General features: G+C 40.4%; 1 protein-coding gene across 1 annotated transcript in view; it reads right to left on the bottom strand.

Moving 5' to 3' along the window:
* Positions 1-20,574, bottom strand: part of OGFOD3 (2-oxoglutarate and iron dependent oxygenase domain containing 3) — a 47,652-nt gene that overhangs the window by 25,849 nt on the left and 1,229 nt on the right. Inside the window, exons 3-6 of the mRNA XM_068413121.1 lie at positions 12,769-12,844; positions 11,785-11,827; positions 5,044-5,108; positions 4,392-4,448 (exon numbers count right to left, since the gene is read on the bottom strand). Coding sequence (XP_068269222.1) covers positions 4,392-4,448; positions 5,044-5,108; positions 11,785-11,827; positions 12,769-12,844 — 241 coding nt within the window. The remainder of the gene's footprint in view (positions 1-4,391; positions 4,449-5,043; positions 5,109-11,784; positions 11,828-12,768; positions 12,845-20,574) is intronic.

The following is a 20,574-nucleotide window of genomic DNA, read 5'->3' as shown; positions in this document are numbered from 1 at the left end:
CTTCACATCCTGTGGATGCTCTTAAATTTTTAAGCATGAAATACTATCCTGATGCACAAAGCGTCATCTGATACACCTCCAACAAATGCCCAAGCAGTTTATATTTAATACAAACTATTAAACTGGAAAAACTGTGCCTACAAATATGCACATTTATTGCACTGTAACGCAGTGCAAAAAATAACCGAATTCTAGAGAATCAACACAAAAAACTAAAAAAAAAAAAGACTTATCAGTCATGAATAAACTGCAGATTTACACTGATGTTTGAAAGAATAACCTATATGGTAAAGATTTGCTGGAAGCAAGCTCCAAAGAGCAATACCTTTGAGGGCCTAAATGCTTTTTCTTGCTTATGTACCACACTGCTCAAAAGCTACAGAAACTCCATGACATTCCTAGTTGAGCCAACACATAGATATTATTTCTACACATAGATAGTGTTTAATACCTACTTTCTAATAATGGGGTATCAGTCAAATAAAATATATAAGCACTGTAACCTAGAGAAGAAAATGGAAAATATGCAAGGGAACACTGTTTTCTCAGTTCATGTGAGTAACAACCAGAACTTCTCACTTTGTCATATATAAGTGGCTGCAGCTCAAAATAAGTTTAAGGAAGCCACATAAAGTATAAAAGAACTTAATGCTTAATTAAGGTGGGGGGGAATGAAGGTGCAGAATCATAGAATGGTTTCAGTTGGAAGGGAGCTTAAAGATCATCCAGTTCCAACCCCCCTGCCACAGGACACTGATCTTACCAGAAAACATTGCATTGCACTGTTGTAACTAATGACAAGGAGATCTTAGCTTGTAGCTGATGTAAGAATGTGTAAAAAACCATCCATTTACAAGTTTGGTGCCAAAGGCAAAGATAACTGTGTGCTGCAGGAGGTGTGTTTTGCAGGGTTTTGTGGTAATCTTGGTTGCCCTTCATTCCACATAGACACATTTACCCCACTGCAGGAACCATCAACAGGTTGACAAAGTCATCAGTGCAAAAATGAACTCTGCTTCAAACTCCATAAGGTATCTCATGTCTATCTTTGCAACAGCAAATTAAACACTATACATGGGAATCAAATGTTACCTTGCAGTAGGAGCAACAGCACGACTTCTTTTAGAGATCAAAGTGTTCCCTAGAATTCTGTAAAGCCTATATCTGAACTCATGCATCTGTGTACTTCAGCTCATTCTGTGACCACTGCATGCGAAATACAGCACGTAGCTGTTTTCAAAAACAGTATAAAGTCACTTTTTAGTATAAACTCTTCTGCACAACCTGCTTTCCACTGATCTGGCCATTTCAACATTTATCAATATCATGACTGCAAGTTTTTCTTTCCATTCCCATCCCTGCTATTCCAGACACAGCCTATATAGTCTATTGGTAAAATACTTAAGGACAAACAAGTTGTACTTCATGTGTAAGTCACATGACAAGATAAGGCAAATTTCAGCTTAGAAGGTGCTATCAAGGAAGGAATGAATGAGCCAAGAAATTCTGGCTGCCTTGGTCTGGTACAGTAAGAGCCACATTGTTCCCTCAGCCACTTCTCACAGGCACCCAGGAGAAGCAGGAACCTCCCCTCCCTTCTTGGTCCTGCCCCACTCATTCTTCATACCTTTTCCTCTGGGTCCCCATATATCAAAAACTGTTGGGAGAGCTCTGGTGCACTATAGCTACAAAGAAAATACTTCTTTATGCTGGAGAATGTAAGCATTCACTTTCATAAACACAGCAACTATTCTATCATTCCAACTGCTTACAGTGTACCCTGGCTCTGATCAGATGCACTAAACAGAGCTCTGCTATGGCAATAAATATACGAGTACAGCAGCCAGTCAACAGTATAAGTAACAAATTAATCCCTCCAAGAATTTGTCAGCAGCAGCCCTTGTACATTTGCACTGACTCACTGGATAATATCAAAATGCACAGGCCAGACACAGGGAAAGGCAGAACAGAAGTCCCTGAAAAAAAGCATATGACCACCTTCTATAAAAGCAGTTACTGAAATCTGTTTTGGAGTCAGGGTGAAAAAAAAGCCACTGAAGTAGCTAGAAGTCTAAGAAACACACAACCTCAGAGAAGGGATATTCACTAGATCACAACGTTGCCAGCTTAATGTCTCAGCAGCAGCATAAAAGACTGAGTAAAAGAACTAAAAGTGCCACAGAAAAGTTTCTGTAAGATACAAACTCTTCCCAACCAGCAAAAAAATGCACTGTCAGGAGTCACTGCAAAGCGCGATTCAAGTGCAGCGACAGGAACACTCGAACCTTTGCAAAAATACACGACTTCTCTAGCCCACTTGTGAGCATCTCCGGACTGTTCCCAGAGAAAAGCACCAACAGCAGCAGAAGCAGACAAAGCAGTGCTCTTCTGCAGCCAGAAAGCTTTAACAGAAGTCACACATGCAGAGTGACTAAAGGGAGAAAGCAAACTATCAGCTCTTCCTCTGCTCATTCTACATCTCTACCTTAAGTTGTAAGATTTTTGGAATAAATCTTTGCTAGTGCCATTTTGTGCTGAAGTCACAACCCTTAAACTAAGCATCCAGATTTAAAGGTCTCTCTTCTGGATAAAGATGCATCTGTTATGTGAAACAAGAGGAATTGCTGTAATATGCTTGGCAGATGGTGGTTGAAGCATCAGCCTAGAAACCATAATTGATTCTGAAACAACATAATTTTGACAGAGACAGTTTAGAAACCAGCCTCCTGGCTCAGAATGGCTACTCAGATTTGTTATTGTTGCAATCAGTAATACTTAGACATGAATTACATTTAGTTATTTCTCTCAAGAGTGTATTTTTAAACTGACCTTGGTAGGTAAGTGAAAGTACTGATGATAAATGGTCCCAAGAATAGCATAAAATCATTCATTAAGGACATAAGGTACTACAGTCCATGTTAAAGCACTGCTATTAATATGAACAGAAGCATTTAATAATATATTTTGTATTAGATTCATATCCAGCAGACTGAAACATCCCCTATATCGGCATGAAATACCAATAGAGTATTGATATTGCCTAGCAGCTGTCTCATCTCACAGTGTAAGGATCAGAAATTCATAGAAATTATTGAAAAACTGAAAGTTTCTGTTCATGTGAAACAGAAATATTCTTTAGTAAGACACTCCCTCCATACACTCATGTTATTTCTACAGATTCTTTCATCTTCTACTGAATGGAAGGCAAAACAAAGACTATTTTCAAAATATTCTCCACTATCTTGGTGAGGCAGAAACTATATGTTTTCTTTATCCAGTCAATGTTCAATAATAATCAAGGAAGTGTCTCATTTTTGTGATTTTGGGGGCAGAAGTAAACACATTTTCAAAGAAGTTTATCTATAAAGAAAACAGTACCTGAAAATAGTTGTTGAATAGAAATAAGCTTTAAGTGGTTAATACTTTAAGACAAATAAAATTACTATACTAATAAAAATAATAAACCTACGTGGCTACTTAATACTACTTCCACCACTAGAGGGAGGTGATATTCCTTCACAAAGGCAAGAAAAAAGACAAAAAGAGTTAAAATGTTCGAGCCAGGTACATTTTAAATTATGAGAAAGCAACTGAAATGCATAACTAAAGATTTATTGTGTCTAGTCAACAGAGAATGCCTGTTCCTAAGCTTTGGCCACACACCTTCACAGACACATGGAACTCGTTACTTTTGTCTTCGTTAAGTATATGAGCAGGTCTACAGGAAAGCTAAAAGCATCAGATGCCAAAGCTATTACATTATAGCGCTATTTCATATTCTGGCTTCTTAGAGGGAAAGTATGCTCTGCTGCTCTAGCCAGAACATTAGTAATTTGGAGTCCTTCCACTTCCTGCTTTACCATTTTTAATGTTTTGCTACACTTCACCCAAAAAAAACCCAAGTTCCTATTGTAATGATAGCATAGGATTGTCTTCATCATCTAACACACCACCTCCTGGATAACGTGTTAAATAGGAGTTAATGCTGATGGGTTTTACATCCCAGCCATAGTGTTCCAGCAAATCACCACAGAACTCGGATGAAGCAGCTCTCCTTGCTTGCAGGGCTTCAGGGCTGGCACCAACCCCTGACGCAAAGGGAAATGTGTGGTGCTGCCATCATTCTGATCACATTTACACCATCAATACTGTCCTGACATTGCTAATGCAGCTAAGTTCAAAGCTGCTGATGTTATTTATCAGGTAGTAACCAAAAAGGTCCTTTTACTTATTTTTCTAAAGGCATCTTAATTCTCAGAGAGATTACTACTCTGAGCTGCAAAATCAATTGTACATCTGAATCCAAAGGACAATCCCCTCCCAACCTGCACTCTACAAAAAAAATACAGTTATGTTTTGTGGTTCATTGAGCAGTTATTGAAAATCTTTACCGATATAATGCAAAATCCTCTTCTGTGAAAATGTCTTGAATTTTGTCCCCAAAGTACCTGAAAAATTAAAACAACAGTCTAAAAGAGGAGTTGCTGAATCAGACTGCCTGAGTAATACCAAGATGCATTCTTGCCCCCATCTGTGCTTTACCCAAAATCAAAAAGTGAAAACACAACTCAAAAAATCCTACAAATGCTTTTGAGCATGACGTTCCAAAAGCATTGCTAAAAGATTAAGTGTTAAAAGATTAAAGGATCAAGATGCAGTAACTGCTAGTGGAATTCCCCAGGCATGAAAAAAGCCCCCTCCCACATCATGAAATAAGCATGTGGATTCAAGTTTAAGAGTTCAGACTACTTGATTTCTTCCAGTGCTGACAAACTAGACTATAACTGTGAAAAACCACTATTATTTACTGATGCAAGAACAACTCTGAAAATAAAGGTAATGGTAGCTGTCAGAGAGCCCAGTTCAACAAAAGATCGGTTTTCATGCTGCAAAAGCTCTTTAACTGGTCATGGAAACTGTGGTGAATCTAACCAACTTCTACAGTTTGTCATTACTGGCCACAGGGCCTGAGAAATTTGAAAGGCAATGAGCACTGAAGGTGTAGGATAACAAGAGAGGCAGCAAGCTACAGCCCCATTTTACCTGTACAGATTAACAAAATGCTTCCCCAGTGAAAGAGCTCCAGAGTGCAAGTCCAAAATTGATGCCTGGGAAAGGAAACAAAAAAATAGGAAAAATGAGCATGAAAAGGTTTTATCATTATTTAACTATGACCTTTAATAACTGTCCCAAGTTGACTCTCACTTTCCACAGCCTCCCAAGTGAAAATACTAGTTTCTAGCATTTGGGTTCACAATATTAATGTTTACTTTACAACTACAAACCTCCCTCAGTTTGCTGTATAGATGCACAAAATATTAAGGTATTATGAAAAAAGCACAGAACTGCTATTCCTGAGATTCAAATCTGACATACAGAATTGCCAGTCTTCCTCCATGGGCTAGGGGCAAGACACTGTTCCTGGATCCCTTCTTGAAGCCTTTTCCCTTCCACACAAAGATGACTAATTTTCCAATATTTGTGAAGCACTCAAATAGCAGTACTAATATTTATCTTGCCCAACATTTGTTATTAAAACTTCTCCTCCACCATGAGTTCCTGTATACTTCTCATATTTAATACAGACATAAAAGTCTGTTTAAAAGAACAATTATAATTTGAGGGTTTACTAGAGCCAAGCTTTCTTTTCCTCAATTTCTAAACCACTGTAAAAGAAAACCAGAGAGTAAAAATTTTTACATATGAAAATTCAATCCATTTCTTCATCTGATTCAAGCCAAACACTTCTGCTGAGCTCCAGACCAAGCTAAAAAGATTAGTATTCACATTTGCCAGGACAGAGAGCTACTTCTCAGGACCTTAAATTATTTCTCTAAATTGAATAAAGTACACTTTTATATGTCCCTCGCTGTCCACAAAATACGTGTTTGTTTTGTATCATTTAAACAGTATTTAAAAATGACTGCTTAATAGCAGTCTTTTTTTTTTTTATACTGGAAATATCAAGTAGCAACAGTTAATCAACCTGACCGGCACCAAAGTAATGACATCTTTGATATACAATATCCGGACAAAAGCACTCATCTTGGAACTTGGCATTTCTTGATGCACCACATACCATTCACATTATTCTAACAAAATCCGAACAATAATACTACCACTAGGTGAGCTGCCTGGAAAGAATGATAACTTCCATCTTACCAGCAACAAGAATTTCTGCACATAGTTGGAACAATACTGTTGGAAGCCTCTTTGTATCTTTACCCAAACGCAGACAGGCTGGTGAATGAGCAGCAGCAAATCATGAGTGCACAGACATGTCAGAGCTGCGATGACAGGCTAGCAATACAAGCTTCACATTCACCCCTGGTCTTAAACCACTCTTGTCCTTCCTCCTCATGTTGAAGGATGTAAAGGTGTTGGAGCGAGTCCAGAGGAGGCCACAAAGATGCTCAGAGGGCTGGAGTACCTCTGCTATGGAGACAGGCTGAGAGAGCTGGGGCTGTTCAGCCTGGAGAAGAGAAGGCTCCAGGGAGACCTTCTAGCACCTTCCAGTACCTGAAGGGGGCCTACAGGAAAGCTGGAGAGGGACATTTACAAGGGCATGTAGTGATAGGATGAGGGGGAATGGTTTTAAACTGAAAGAGGGGAGATTGAGATGAGATATCAGGAAGAAATTCTTTCCTGGGAGGGTGGTGAGACCCTGGCCCAGGCTGTCCAGAGAAGCTGTGGCTGCCCCCTCCCTGGCAGTGTTCAAGGCCAGGTTGGATGGGGCTTGGAGCAACCTGGTCTAGTGGAAGGTGTCCCTGCCCATGGCAGGGGGGTTGGAACTAGATCTTCAAGGCCCCTTCCAACCTAAACCATTCTGTGATTCTAAGACACCCATGACAGTTTCTCAGCAAAAGAAAATTGCTGCAGGCTCAATTGCTCTGAGCTTCAGAGCTGAATCAGGGGAACTCCACCAAAGTCTCCTTTTAAAAGAGATAGTAACAACCTTCTTTTAATAAACTTACCCAAATAATTTTATTTAACCCTTTAAAAATATATAAAGTAACAAGCTATTCAAGTGGACATAGCATGAGCTTTTCAGACCTCCCCTCCCTACAGTTCTCCAAAAGCTTCAGAGGACTGTTATGAAAACAAGTAATCTCACACTCATGCAAGAGTAGTTCTTGTAATAAGCTTTACTCAAGCTTCAGAAGCAAGATATTTTCATTTATAGGTTTCTGGTTCTGTACAATAATTGAAGCTACAGCTATAAGTAGTAAAACTGCTCCCATGTATCTTCAAAAGTATGCTTGTGATCATGCTAAAGTAGATTATACGGAGAAATAGCAGGACACATCTGAAAAAGATGAATTTAATTTTAAAAATTGCCTTTCAAATACTTTCAACATGCTTTCCAAACATACACATTTCTTCTCACTCTTCAAGCTCCAGATGATTACAGTGGGAAGATCCAAAATAACCAAATGAATCAATAAAAGACACCCCCAAGAACTGCAGATATTCATAGCTGAAAAGATAATAGCTACGATACAAAGCCTAGAAAAGCCAGATGAAGAAGACTGAAAAGGGAATCTGAACAAGAAAGAATGTTCTTCAGGATTGTTTCAGACAGGGGAAAACAACTGAGTGCCAAACGTAGACAGGGACTTGATTACATAGGAGCACAGAGCCATTGGTTTAACAGCTATCTTGGAAAAAGGCTGAAACATTTATTTTGGCCTCTGCCATTTCAGAACATTAAACATTTTCAGCATCATTTCCTACACTGAGAAGAATACCTTGGTGGAAGCCTGTGTCAACACCATTTCTTCAAGTTCAGCATCTGATGAAGGGTCAGCCTGCAATGCAGGTCAGTGTTCCCAGGCTGAAAGCTCTACAAAGTTCATCTAAAGATGGCACGAACACTGCAAACACACATACCCACACACCTACTTCTGAGAGACTGTTTAACAGAACTACCCCAATATCCCGGTTTACAGAACTTCTGTAGAAAAGAAATTGAACTTCCTTTAAAAAAAATAAAGCACAAACATATGTTCTTTTGGACCTTTAGCATTGTTAGTCCCACATTCTCCACCCTCTCACTGCTAAAAGGATTCAAAAAGAACATGCAAGTAACCACCACTTCTCAGCATATGGCAAAAAGGATCAATTTCCCCAGCTTGCTAAGCATGAGAGGCCCTGCCTTTGATCCTCACCAAAAGGGACTGCCAACCATTAAATACATACTCATTTCTACAGCCATTTCTCCACCCCTTAAAAAGTTGTGATACTTTTAAATAAAACAGCAGACACTGCCCAAAAAAGAAGAATGCAAAAACTTACTTCTGTTTGCCTACAGAGGAGCTGGTAGCACTCAAAGCCTTCCCCACTCCTCCTGTGGGAACACTCCCAGACTCAAGCTGAGAAGAGGGAAGAGCAATGGAGGTTCTACACGGCCACAAATTCCTGGGCAGCATCAAACTTGCTGTCACTGCAGGCAGTCTTATACAGACTCTCAAAACAATACCACTTTTAAATACCCTTCCCTACTTAAATCTTGAGAGTAGATAGACAAGGGTTACCTTCTTAGCGTAATGCCTCTTCAAAGTTACACTAATTATGAGACACAGGCGTAACCAATCTAATTTATACATCATTCAGATTGCTGGAGGTAGAGGTTATTACTGTGGAAATTAAATGCAATATTTGGCTATGGAGTCCAGTACAAGTTTACACTAGATACAGATTAGACATAACCAGTTCCTCTCCAGCTTCCTGGAGTTAAGTCTAGATAATCACACCAACACACAGCTGTAAGTAAAGTGAAAGGCACTCTGCCAAGTATGTCTTTCACTCCTCACAAGTATGTGTTTCCTAAGTGCTGTCAGGAGGATGATTAGGAAGGAAGAAAACCATGCAGCCTGTAGTAGAGGTATGAGACAGGACAAGTATTACGCAGAGGCTTTATCTTCTCCCTGGAAAACACAGAACTGACAGCATTGAGGACTTCAGAGCCTGGCTGGGAGGGCTGAAAGCAGAATAAGGAGGGATATGGTCTGCAGAAGCACTGTTCTATGCAGGGGTCAGTGTTCCCACATCAGAAATCCTTGTTTGGCATTACAGCTACACAGGTTGTTTGCTTCTCCCAGTGATTAAGAAATTTAATTTTCCCCTGCAAAAGGGAGATCTCGGTGGCTACTCCTGCCAGTTTTGATGCAACACAGGAAACCAACCGCAGCTGACTGGCTGCACCAAGGGATTTCTTTTCTGGGGCTTCTAAATAAATGGCAATAGAGCTGAGAGTAAAGGAGTTGTTTCGTTTACACTAGAGAGATGTTATGACAGCAGCACCTACAAAGACGTGAATGAATGAGTCATGGCTAAAGTGGTAACGCAAGCAGGGGTAGCGTGCAAGAAAGTATTAGGTAGGGAAGAGAGGGAAATGTCATTATGTTTATAAAGAAGAAAAAACCTAAGCTGAGGCAAACGTCAAGAGAACTAATGCAATTCACATTCTGGGAATAAGGAACAGAGGATACAACTATTTTACAGACATAGATGAACAAGGGAAAGCAGCATACTGGTGGAGAAGATGCTCCTGTTTGGATTCCGTTGAAAGTTAGACTTGAAGAGTACAATGGCCTCTTCTAGCCTCACTCTGTGTGTGTGCACAAATAGAACTAAATCTAGGAAAAATTACAAAGGAAGATAAGAAAGAAAGCTCAGCTTGACAACTGGGAGATTTCAATAATTCAGATGTTTGCCAAGACTTTCAACACAAAAGGATGGAAAGGGAAACAAGATTTTGTGCTATACTTCAGTCCTCCAAGGAAGCAGAAAGGGCAGCAAACAAAGGGAGGAGAGAATTGACAGAGTCAGAAACTGCTTTAAATTAATAAATTATATCCAGACACAGACACAAATCCACTCCTGTGAATTCAAAATATAAGAAGTACAACAGACAAAAAAAATAAAAATCAGACATATTGCTCCAAAAGGAGTTAGAGGAAATCAGAGAGAATGAAAATGAGGTCTGCATGCCATTAGAAATCTGAAGAAGTTTTATTTGGAATAGTGGAGAGATCAAAGTGGCTAAAGAAAGAATTAAAAAGAATTAAACAGAAACAAGGAGTTATTTAAGGAATTTTTAAGGAAAAAATTAGTCTTAGAACAACAGACATAATTGGATAGAATTATCCAAACATGCTAAAGCCTAAGAAATTTAAAGCAACAAGCCAGACCTAATCCAGCAGGCTTGAAACTGGAAAGGCATACAGGCAAAGTAGCTAGATGAAGGGAGACTTGAAACATTTTGTATGCTGTGTAGGTATGAGATTGGAAAAGAGAAAAGGCTCAAATGGAGAAAGAGTTTCATCTATACATTATCAGCACACATTCATCACTATTTAATGGTATCTGGGAGCCAGGATAGCACTATTGGGAAAAGAGTCACTCCATGACACAAAGAATACAAGCACACGCATCAAAAAAGAAAGAAGAAAACAGGAGAACAGGGAGAAAAAGGCATAAGAGAAACTAGGGAAAGAGACTGTATTTAAAGGCTTGGATCAGAGCCCAGACCTCTCAATGGACATCAGATTTCTTAACAGACTTATTTTATTGCAGCAATAGAATATTCTTTCACCCCTCCCCATTTCGCTCCCCTTTAAAAAAAAAATTCACAATGATGCTTCCAAAATGATGTAGATGATGGATTTATATTTGTCTGACACTCCAGCTTGTTGTCCAAGTAAGCCAGCTCAGGACCTTTGCCCAGCTCAATGCACCGGGCAGCAAGTTTACCTCCCCTCATGTCTCTTCCAAGCTTCCCCTGCCTCAGTTTCCCCAGTTCCCTGACCCTCAGCTGGACATTAGCTTTCTGTGGTCCAAATCCATGACGCTGTCTGTGGTATACATGGCCCTTCTAATCCCTTTTTGTGGGCATCTAATGAAAAATCACATGTAGGTCCCAAAAGAACAGGATAGGAAACCCACTTGACAGCACTAATGACAGGAGTTAAGCCAGAGGTCCCAGCAGGCAGAGTAATCTAGGCAAAGGGGCAAACTGTGCAACTACAGAACTGAAAAAAATCCAAGGGATCCTGACAGAACTGAACAGAGACTGTTAAATCTTTTAAATATATTGTTTCAGATGGGCAGCACTGCTTAGGTTTCTCAGATTACATATTTTTGCAGGTCTTTCTCAGCAATCACAAGCACTATAAAAGGCATATTTTTTCATTGAAACCTTTCTCCTTTTCTGCTAATATACGCCCTAATTCAACACAGGCCTAAAGAAGTGATTGTTTTTACAAATACTGAAGAAACAGTTTCTGTTCATACACAAAAACATCCTGAGAACAAAGATGGGGGAAAGAAATTAGAATAAACATGCTTGTTAAAGAGAAGTGGGTTTGTTTTCATTTTCAAAGAATATTATTCAAAGGTCTACTTAAGACACTACATGGTATTTTTTGTCACAACACAAAACCCATCTTTACATGATGCTGTGAACCACTGTAATTTAGTTTCAGAAGTCAAACTTGTGCAGTTCTGCTACAGTAACTGCTTCCAGATGGAGAAGACAAAGTCAATTCAAGAGAGGCGCTAGAAACAACTAAACTGATTAATAGGAAATGTCAACTTCATTGCAGCAGTCATGAATTACACTGCTAGCAGAAGTGTTAATGGGAGATAAAAAAACTTTCCAAACAAATTTTTTTCCAAGTCTGAATGGAAGGAAAAATTCTGCATCTCCTCGAGCCCCCAAAATGGATTTATAATCTTGCCTTGGCAGTAAAAGAATGTAAAAAGTAACAGGACACTGCTCACCCCTCCATCAGATCCTCCCAAGGACAGTCCCCTCTCTGCTATTCTGCAGGCAAAACAATAACCTCAAATGAGAACTGAAGTCTGATTACTTTGTCCTTTAATGTCATTATTTACAACACGTAACTCTTCAGTAAGTGTTATTTGATGCATCAGATATAACCTGACTGAGTTGAGAAGAGAAACTGCCATTTATTTGCAACTGAATCTTGCAGCCTGTCATGAAAATAAAGCATCTATGTAGCAGAACATTTCTGAGCTTGTAGCCCCCTTCATAAATTCCCAAAACACCCCCAAAAACATTGTCTTTCAAGTACATTCTGGCCAAGTAAGATTAAACATAAAAAAGACCACAGATCTTGATTCTTCGGGGCAGTACAAATAAACCTGTACAATGCAGAAACGCTGCATCAAAATCAGGAGCCCAGCTGAATTGGAAATCACGGAGGGGCTGACGACCCTTTGTTCACTCTAGTGAACAAAGCACTTATACCAGCCACATATCGCCTCAAGCATTACAGTGATATTCCCCACTTCCATGATTATCAAGTGCAAATCACACTCAAAGAGGCTGATAACTTTTTAACTGCATCATTTGACAAGTGTCCCCGACTATTTGATTAAAACTCACCACTTAATGTTCATAGAGGACTATAGGGTCAGCACTAGCTCATAATTACCCAGAAAGAGACTCAGCTGAAAGGAGGCTTATGGCATTTTGTTCTGTTTTTAAAGGCCAAATGGAACCGAAGGCCAAATGAAAATCCTTTAAAACTTATTTAATTCATTTTCCTTTTCTCCCTCATGCCCCACAGACTCTGTATGGAAGAGAACTGCCTCCACACAGCAAAAAATGGAAAATGGCTTTTAAAAAAAAAGTTTAGTGTTTTAACCAGTTTAACCCATCCTCCTCCAGCTAATGAGCTTTGTGCTACCCTGTCATTAAAGTAAGTGCTTGTAAACGTTAAGAGCTAAAAGAAAAATTACCTACGGATTCTTTCAGCTTCTTCCCTTGTGATTACTGCATCGGTTACACCTCTTCCACACTTTCTAGGAGTGCACCCTGGGACACAAAGAGGAAAAGAAAAAAGAAAAGACCATCTTTTAAAAAAGGTTCAGAATAAATCTCTTATTAGTCTCCTACTCCCCTTTCAGGTTCACAACATTCAGAAGGGATATTGGCAATCTCAGAATATCTTAGAACACTTTAACTACAAGAAAGTTACATCTCCATTTTGATGTGTTTTGCACCGCAATCAGAGAGAAGACCAGCCAGTAAATGTCACTGTTGCTTCTGAACAGATTCAGGTCCCCAGGACTCATCTAAGCTACATCCCCTTCCCTGCTATGGCTGGCTAGTGTAATTCAGGTGAATTACACCCACTAAGCTGACAAGTTATTTCCTGCTATTGCCATAATGAATCGACTTCAACAGAATGGAGATGATTTAAAAGGAATCAATCTCAACCCCCAAAGGAGCACAGCCACTGGAGACGTGGCTGTCATGCATGACCCAGAGCCTCTTCAAGCTGGAGAAGATGGCCTTTGTTTAGTGAGGCAATATCACAGGTGCATCTGTATCTCAAAGTACATGTAGCAAGACAGATAGATCCAGTGATTTTTTCCCCTTCTTCCGAAGTGCAATAGTGAACCAGAGAGCTCAGCAGTGCCACATGCATCCTTCCATCTCAGACTGACAGTTCAAAAATCAGCAAAGATCTCTAGCCACTAAAACCACTTAATGTATCCACATACACCGTATTTTCCCTTACAGTCCAGGTAAGTCTTCAAATCACAGAGATCCAGTACACACCATACTGTTAGTTACAATACATAACATGAAAAATGTTCTGTCCCAAAAACAGTCTCAAGAGGATAAAGAAACTGAATTGTCCTGGAGAAAATTGAGATGCAGAAGACAGGACCTACTTGAACAGAGACTGCAGCAGAGGTAACACCAGAGCACCACCATGCTAATAACAGAAAAGAGAGAACGCCACTCAGACAGTAATGAAATCACTACTTGACAGAAGAGAAACTGAAAAAAAAAAAAAAAAAAAAATCAGTTAAACACAAACAGTTCAAGCCATGAAAAAGATACTACTAATAACAAGGGTTCCCAAATAGGTGTATGATCTTTACTGACACTTTATGTAGTGTCAATACATGATGGTTCATGTATTAACACAAAACTGAATTTAACTCATGTTTTGATATTCAATTTAAATCATGCAGTTTATTAACAGATTCCTGTAGTTGAGCACTAAGAACCATTGTATTTGTCCACTGGAAGTCACTGGAAAAGCAACAGTAATGTAAAAAAGCAGTGAATTTGAATGTCCCAATCATACTGCCAGGAGAATAAAAGCAGCATGTTTCAGATTTGTTCAGCCTGCTGCGCACACCCCCAAACACAGGAGTCAAAAGGAAGCAAGTAACATTCTGTAGGGGGTGTCTATACAAACACACCTTGAATGGCAGCTTTTTATATGAGACTTCGCACAAAAGCACGTCTTGAAGCACACAGCTTCAACGTGTATGATAAAAAAATCCCCCTAAAATTCACTGCTAAGAAATCTAACACTAAATTTGAGAAGCTCACAGAAAAAAAGCCAGTAGTAAGAGTTCCAGGTAAAGAATATATGAAAGTTCTTATGAAATTAGAAGTTTAGTCCACAACAGCCTTCAGGCAAGAAGAAATAAGATCAATTCTAAGCCACTGGAGACCTTGGAATGCCACACTTGGCACTTTACTGGTGAAGATCCATACATAGATGTAAAGCCACAGAAAAGCTGGGATAAGTGTATTTTCTGACATCTGCCAATACACTTACTGTTGCTGAACTGAGCTCTTCAAGGATTATTTGCTCATCAGAACAGAAGGGGGGACGGAACTCCTGGAAAGAAATCAATTCGCCCAGGCAAGTCGAAAGCATCAGTCTGCTCTGATCAAAAGCAACTAATGATACCAATGACCACAGACTGACAGAAAGAGAAATTTTGCCACAGCACGAGTGCTTTGTAAGAATTTCCACTGCATCTTACTGGATATACCCTGGCTATGTCTCAGGTGCACTGCAAAGCCCTCCAATTACACCAGCAGTTCAAGATGAAAGAAGCAAGATGTGGGTGAGCAGGCTGATTACTGACAGCAACATACCAAATTATACACAGTTTCCTTGCTTGGGAAAAGAAAAATCCCTTGTTTGACACGTATTTAAATTGAAGTCAAAGGCACCCACACCAAGCAGACTGTTTAAACACAGATCAAGGTCAGGAAACCAACTGGATTACAACCCGGATAATTCACGGCATTTTCTGACTACCCAGCAACAACTCACTGAAGTCAGCTCAAGATTCAGATTCCAAGAAAGGGCACACCAAGTTATTTGAAGATGACCTAGGAAACTCGCAGTCTAAAATAATGCTGGAGATTACATTCTTAAGCATCCATTTCTCAATGCCAGCACGGAACGCAGCACTGTGACGAGAATGAACCAGAACCACTGCTCCCCCAGCTCATTTTTCTCGTCTTGACCCTGTGAGCTAAAGACATGAGCAGAATCAAAACATACCATTCATCAGAAACCGTAGTGCTTTCATATTAAAAAAAAAAACACCCAAAAAATTTAAAAATTCTGGCAGCAACCCAAAGTTGCTTTGCATATTAAAGAACAACACTTTGCAAAACCATACCAGCCCCAAAGGTACAGAATTCAAACCAACAAAAACCCACAAGGGCTTTATAGGCAGAAAGTTGTTGCAAGTTACAAATCCGGGAAAGGAGGGAGTGGAGAAAGGGGGCCTCTTTCTGTGCCATGTTTCAGGCACGTTGTAAATACCCCCTCTGCAATCAGAAAGGCTAGGCACAGTTTTTGTGGAAATTCTTGCATATCTCAATTCCAGGAACCAACGATTTGCAAGTTAAACACCACAGATCTTGCAATAAAAATGCAAGCTTTGGACATGCTGTATTCCTTTGGAGCACATGACCTAGCAGTTCTGAAAAGCAACAAGTAGTAGCCAGCAAAAGCTGCAAACTATTTCTTGTCTGCCCTAACAAAAACGTACGCATTTTATGTGGCTGTGCCTTAAAGGCTCCATCATACATTCAGCAGTGGCGGATTAAAATCTGTTATTCACTTTTGAATGCCAGGCTGAAGAGGATCTCTGAAGCCAATTGACAGGGATGAGCCATCTCTGCCTCCAGGCTAGCAAATACTCATCCAAAGAGTGAGCCAGATGGCTGAGGCAGTAACAGCTTCCAGCACCCAATTTTAAACTCAGATGCGTGTTAAAAAACAGCCAAAGAGGAACCAGTCTGGGTTCTCAGAACTGAAAAAAAAAAAACCTTAAAACATTTAGTTAGTAACCATAAGATCCACTGAAAGATTTGCAGAATGATAATCATAAGTCACCAATCACATAACATATACTCCACACTGTACCCAACGTTCTGTTGGATATAAAGATGTCAACAATGTTATGAAGCACAGGTTTGGATATTGGCAGTACAGTTTTTTATAGTCCTGTTACAAAACAAGATTAAAAAAGCCTGAAGTAGCAGGCTGATAGAAAAGTGAGAGTTTAAGGAGTTCAGGAAAAAGTTGAACACAGAAAACCAAGGAAGCTCTCTTGGTTAATACAGACAAGAAAAGGGGAATGACTTTCCCTTCTGCCATTGAAAGGTCTCTTTAATGCTTGAAAGGCAAAACAACTGTCTTAGAGATGATGGAAAGCTGATGTTCAAGGAGAAGAGGTGGGAAAGAGTAAATCCAAATGAGAATTTCAATACTCCAGGACAAGCCTGTCTAAATAGAGTTTTCTTTGTATGACTTTCTGCAAGAAGGACACTAACAAAGATTTCTGAAGAGATTTGTGCTCTCTCCAGGTGCAAACAGCACAGACCTAACCCTCTTGGAAAGGCTGGTGCTGGAGAGCCCAGATTTGGCAAAACTACAGGGTTACCTAGGACAATTGTTACATGTCTGGGGTCTCTAACAAAGAACTGGCAAAGACAGTATGGGAAGCAGGAGGTGTTCTGAAGGCAACAGCAGAAGCTTTTCCAAACTGAAAAGACAGAAAAAGAACAGGATCATCCAGTGTAAAGTCAGAGAGGTACCAACAGTAAAGCACAAACACTGGATGAATGCTAAGGAAAAATCAGAACAGTTTGTTTGAAAACAATTTTTAATATTAATCATTGTGGCATTTTTGTCTAAAAGACCATGGTACTTGGGAGCACTGAAGTGTTAAAAGAATACTTGGAGAACCTGCACTCAGGAAAAATTCAGTCTAGTATTATTAAGTACCCAGTAGCTTCCAGAAATTTGTGCCTACCAGATACAAAATCATTCACTATCTAATAAGGCACTAAGCTTTGGATCCAAGAATTGTATTTTTTTTCAATCAAGGTGAAGGAGAAGCATACCAAAACATGCAAAAACACAACTACTCTCTATGGCCCCTGTTCCTATTCAGTACACAGAGATCAGGATGCAACACAGGGGTCCAAGTGCCTAAACTGCAGTTTTGTCTTCTATTTAAAGTGGTACTTGCCCAAGCACTGCCGAGACCAGGATGATTCTCAAGAGAAAAAAGCCCCATCATGATGCTATCCTAATGCAATCCATCTCACAGCAGGGCAAGAGGCAGCAGCGTTTATTGGATGCCATCCCCATAACCACACCAGCAGTCTAGATGCTGGACCTTTTCCTCCACTGCTCGCAGACTTCTCCGCTTTCCACATCCACTGATCTAGTCTCTGGAAAAGCATCTTAAAGCTGTCTCCTGGGCGGTGATCAGGGATGCTTTATACACTGACACAATATGTCAACACACCTAAGAGACTGTGCAGGAGTTTCATCAGACACACTAGTAGCCACAGCAGTTTTAAGTAGCTAACCATGACTCAAGACAGCAGAAATAGCCAAGATCTGGCTGCAGGGTTCAGAACGGAGATGAGACTGTGCTCACAGAACACCCTATCTTCTGCAAATATAATAAGTTAAGTGCTTGGCCTCTGGAAAATAACACTTTTTATTTCTGTGTGAAGCGTGTTTACTGGCAGGCAGTGCTATGGAAATAAAACCACCGCTCTGCGACACCAACTACCATATCATTTGAAGCAAACTAGAAGCTCAGTTGCACCAGTTCAGTTTGAAGCAGGCACAGGTGCATAAATAAAAAGCTCATCTTATCTGTGGAAACTTTACAGCTGAGCATCAGACACCAAGTGATGATAGGAATGTGCCTCCTTCCGACACAGAGCCAGCAGCTGGGGGTGTCAAGCCAGAGTAAAGACAGAGAACGAAAAGCTATTGAGTGATAGAAAGCTATTTCCAACAAAGTGACTAAAACTCCGGCGCTGAATCCAGTTTGGCAGGGAACAGTAATCCGCATTTACTGCCACACTAATCTGTCAGTAACACACGTGGAGCAAGGAGCCAGCTTCGATGGGACAGCAAGGCTCAGCAGCTCACCGCCACCCTCTTGTGGGCACCGAGCAGGAGACAGGAGTTAAAAAACAAAAGCAAAGTTCATTATCACAGCATGGCTTCAATTAACCACTTAACAAAACACATTTCTAATTCCACTGATCTCTTTCTTAAACCATAATACAGGGGAACACATGTAAAAACATCTGCTAAAAAACAAAATCAATCACATAAGTTCAGAAGCAGCAGCAAAGAAACATCTAATTACTAAGCTGGAAGACAAACTCACACAAGATGAGTCCCCTTTGCTCCTCCTGGGTGGATGCCAGCCATGGCCATCATTCTCATACAAAGCCAAGAGAGGTCACACATCACCCTGCAGTTAGTATTTGCAGAGCTTGCTCCCCACGACACCACAAGAATAGAGAACACATCCATTCCTCTTCCCAGGCAGAGATATCCTTCAAGATCCTACCTTCCTTATGATGGAAAAAAAAACCTGATGGGGTTGCCAAGACCACAAGTCCACAGCTCTGAAAATTCCTCTTGCAAACCAGGGAAGGGAAAAATAAGGTTTTATTGTTTTGGGGTTGGTTTGGGGTTTTTTTTTGATAAGCAGAAGCCCTAGTAGCAGAACGCAGACAGTTTGAGTCTTAGTTCAGTCCTAACTACCAAATCTGTGGCAACACTGGCTGCAGAGTTTTCTCTGGCCTTGGCACTACGCAAATAAAGCCAGAAGCAGATTCTCCTTGTAGTAACTATGAAAAGTTAAAACAGAATGCGTGTTTCATGTGCTCAGTCAAAAAATCCCCCTGCTGACAAAGTTTTCTTGCTGGTAGCTTCCTGACGGCAGTTTTCATTGCCTCAGTAACGTTTGGGATGAACCCTCCAAAACCTTATCAAGCAAGATGCTACAATAGCAGCACCAAGGAAAAAACTATCTGACCACAGACTACACAGACTTTTGGGTTATGTTACAAGCTTTTTGACCAACAGCACCAGGACCAGCCACCTGAAGAGGACATGGGAAATTATCTCCACATTTTTGGGGCACCACATCCAGGCTGCAGTTTGAACACTTTCTAGCAGAATTGGCACTGGAAGAAAGTTAGAAATCATAGAAACACAGAACAGCCCAGGTTGAAGGGGACCTCAAAAGATCACCTGGTCCAGCCTTTCATGGTAAAGGGAGCCTAGATGAGATTATCTAGCACCACGTCCAATGACATCCTGAAAACCTCCAGCCACAGGGACTCTACTACATCCCTGGGGAGGTTGTTCCACTGATTGACTGTTCTCTCTGTAAAAAGTTATTTCTTTTATCAAGATGAAACCTTGCCCAGTGCAACTTGTACCCATTGCCCCTTGTCTTCTCCATGTGACTCCTTGTGAAGGGAGAGCCTCCACCCTCTTTGTAGCTGCCCTTTAAGTACTGGAATACTGTGAAGTGCTCCCCCCTGAGCCTTCTCTTCTCTAGGGAAAAAGAGACCCAACTCCTTCAGTCTTTCCCCATAGGGCAGGTTCTCCAGCCCTTTGATCACCTTTGTTCTCCCTCAGCTCCAAGCAGCTTCTTCCAGCCTCGAAACTGCCTCCAGCTTTGTGTCAGCAAGTGGTTTGTCAGCCACATAAAAGAACCAGATCAGACAACTGATTTGGCTAAAAACTAACTCAGAAATTTCTTTTTTTTTCAGATGCAATAGCTTACCAGTCAACACACAGACAGACATACAGGTAGGCTGACAAAAGGCAAGAGCAGAGCTGCTTTCTAGCAGCAGAACCAGCTCAAAATGTTCATCGAGATACACTTTGCAAATGTGAAAGAGAACATGAGCATAGCTCATCCATGCAAGTCAGACTCTCACTGCTCTTCATCAGAGAAGAATAACATTTCCATTTCTCTAGAAGATGCAACATCAACACTCCAAAGAAATAACTGCCAGGGGAAACAGACCAATTTCACAGAAAACAGGCTCAGCTGAAAGACATAAAGACAGAGAAGTGCTTTGCAGGCAGCATTAGAAGCTGCTGGCGCACACACACACACACACATCTCAAAACAAGTGTATCTGAAGCTTGTATTTGTGCCATTACTGCATGCTAGCAGCACAGACAATATCCTAAATCAGCTCCACTCCATACCCTGTATGGTATTTACCAGTAACAAACTCACCCACAAGCCTGTTACGTGAATCAACAGAGTATGACAAGACACTAGAAACAGATTTAGCAAAAGGTTTATTTCACACAGCCTAAGCAAAGCAGTTTCAGAAGAGAATTACGTAGGAATGATAGAAAAACCTCTTAGAAGCAACAATTTCTGGGCTACCCAAAGCAGCTTGAACGCTTGGGGATTTAA

The sequence above is a fragment of the Nyctibius grandis genome, chromosome 15, assembly GCF_013368605.1.
Source record: "Nyctibius grandis isolate bNycGra1 chromosome 15, bNycGra1.pri, whole genome shotgun sequence".
Lineage (NCBI taxonomy): Eukaryota > Metazoa > Chordata > Aves > Nyctibiiformes > Nyctibiidae > Nyctibius > Nyctibius grandis.
This window is presented reverse-complemented; position numbering and strand designations above follow the sequence as displayed.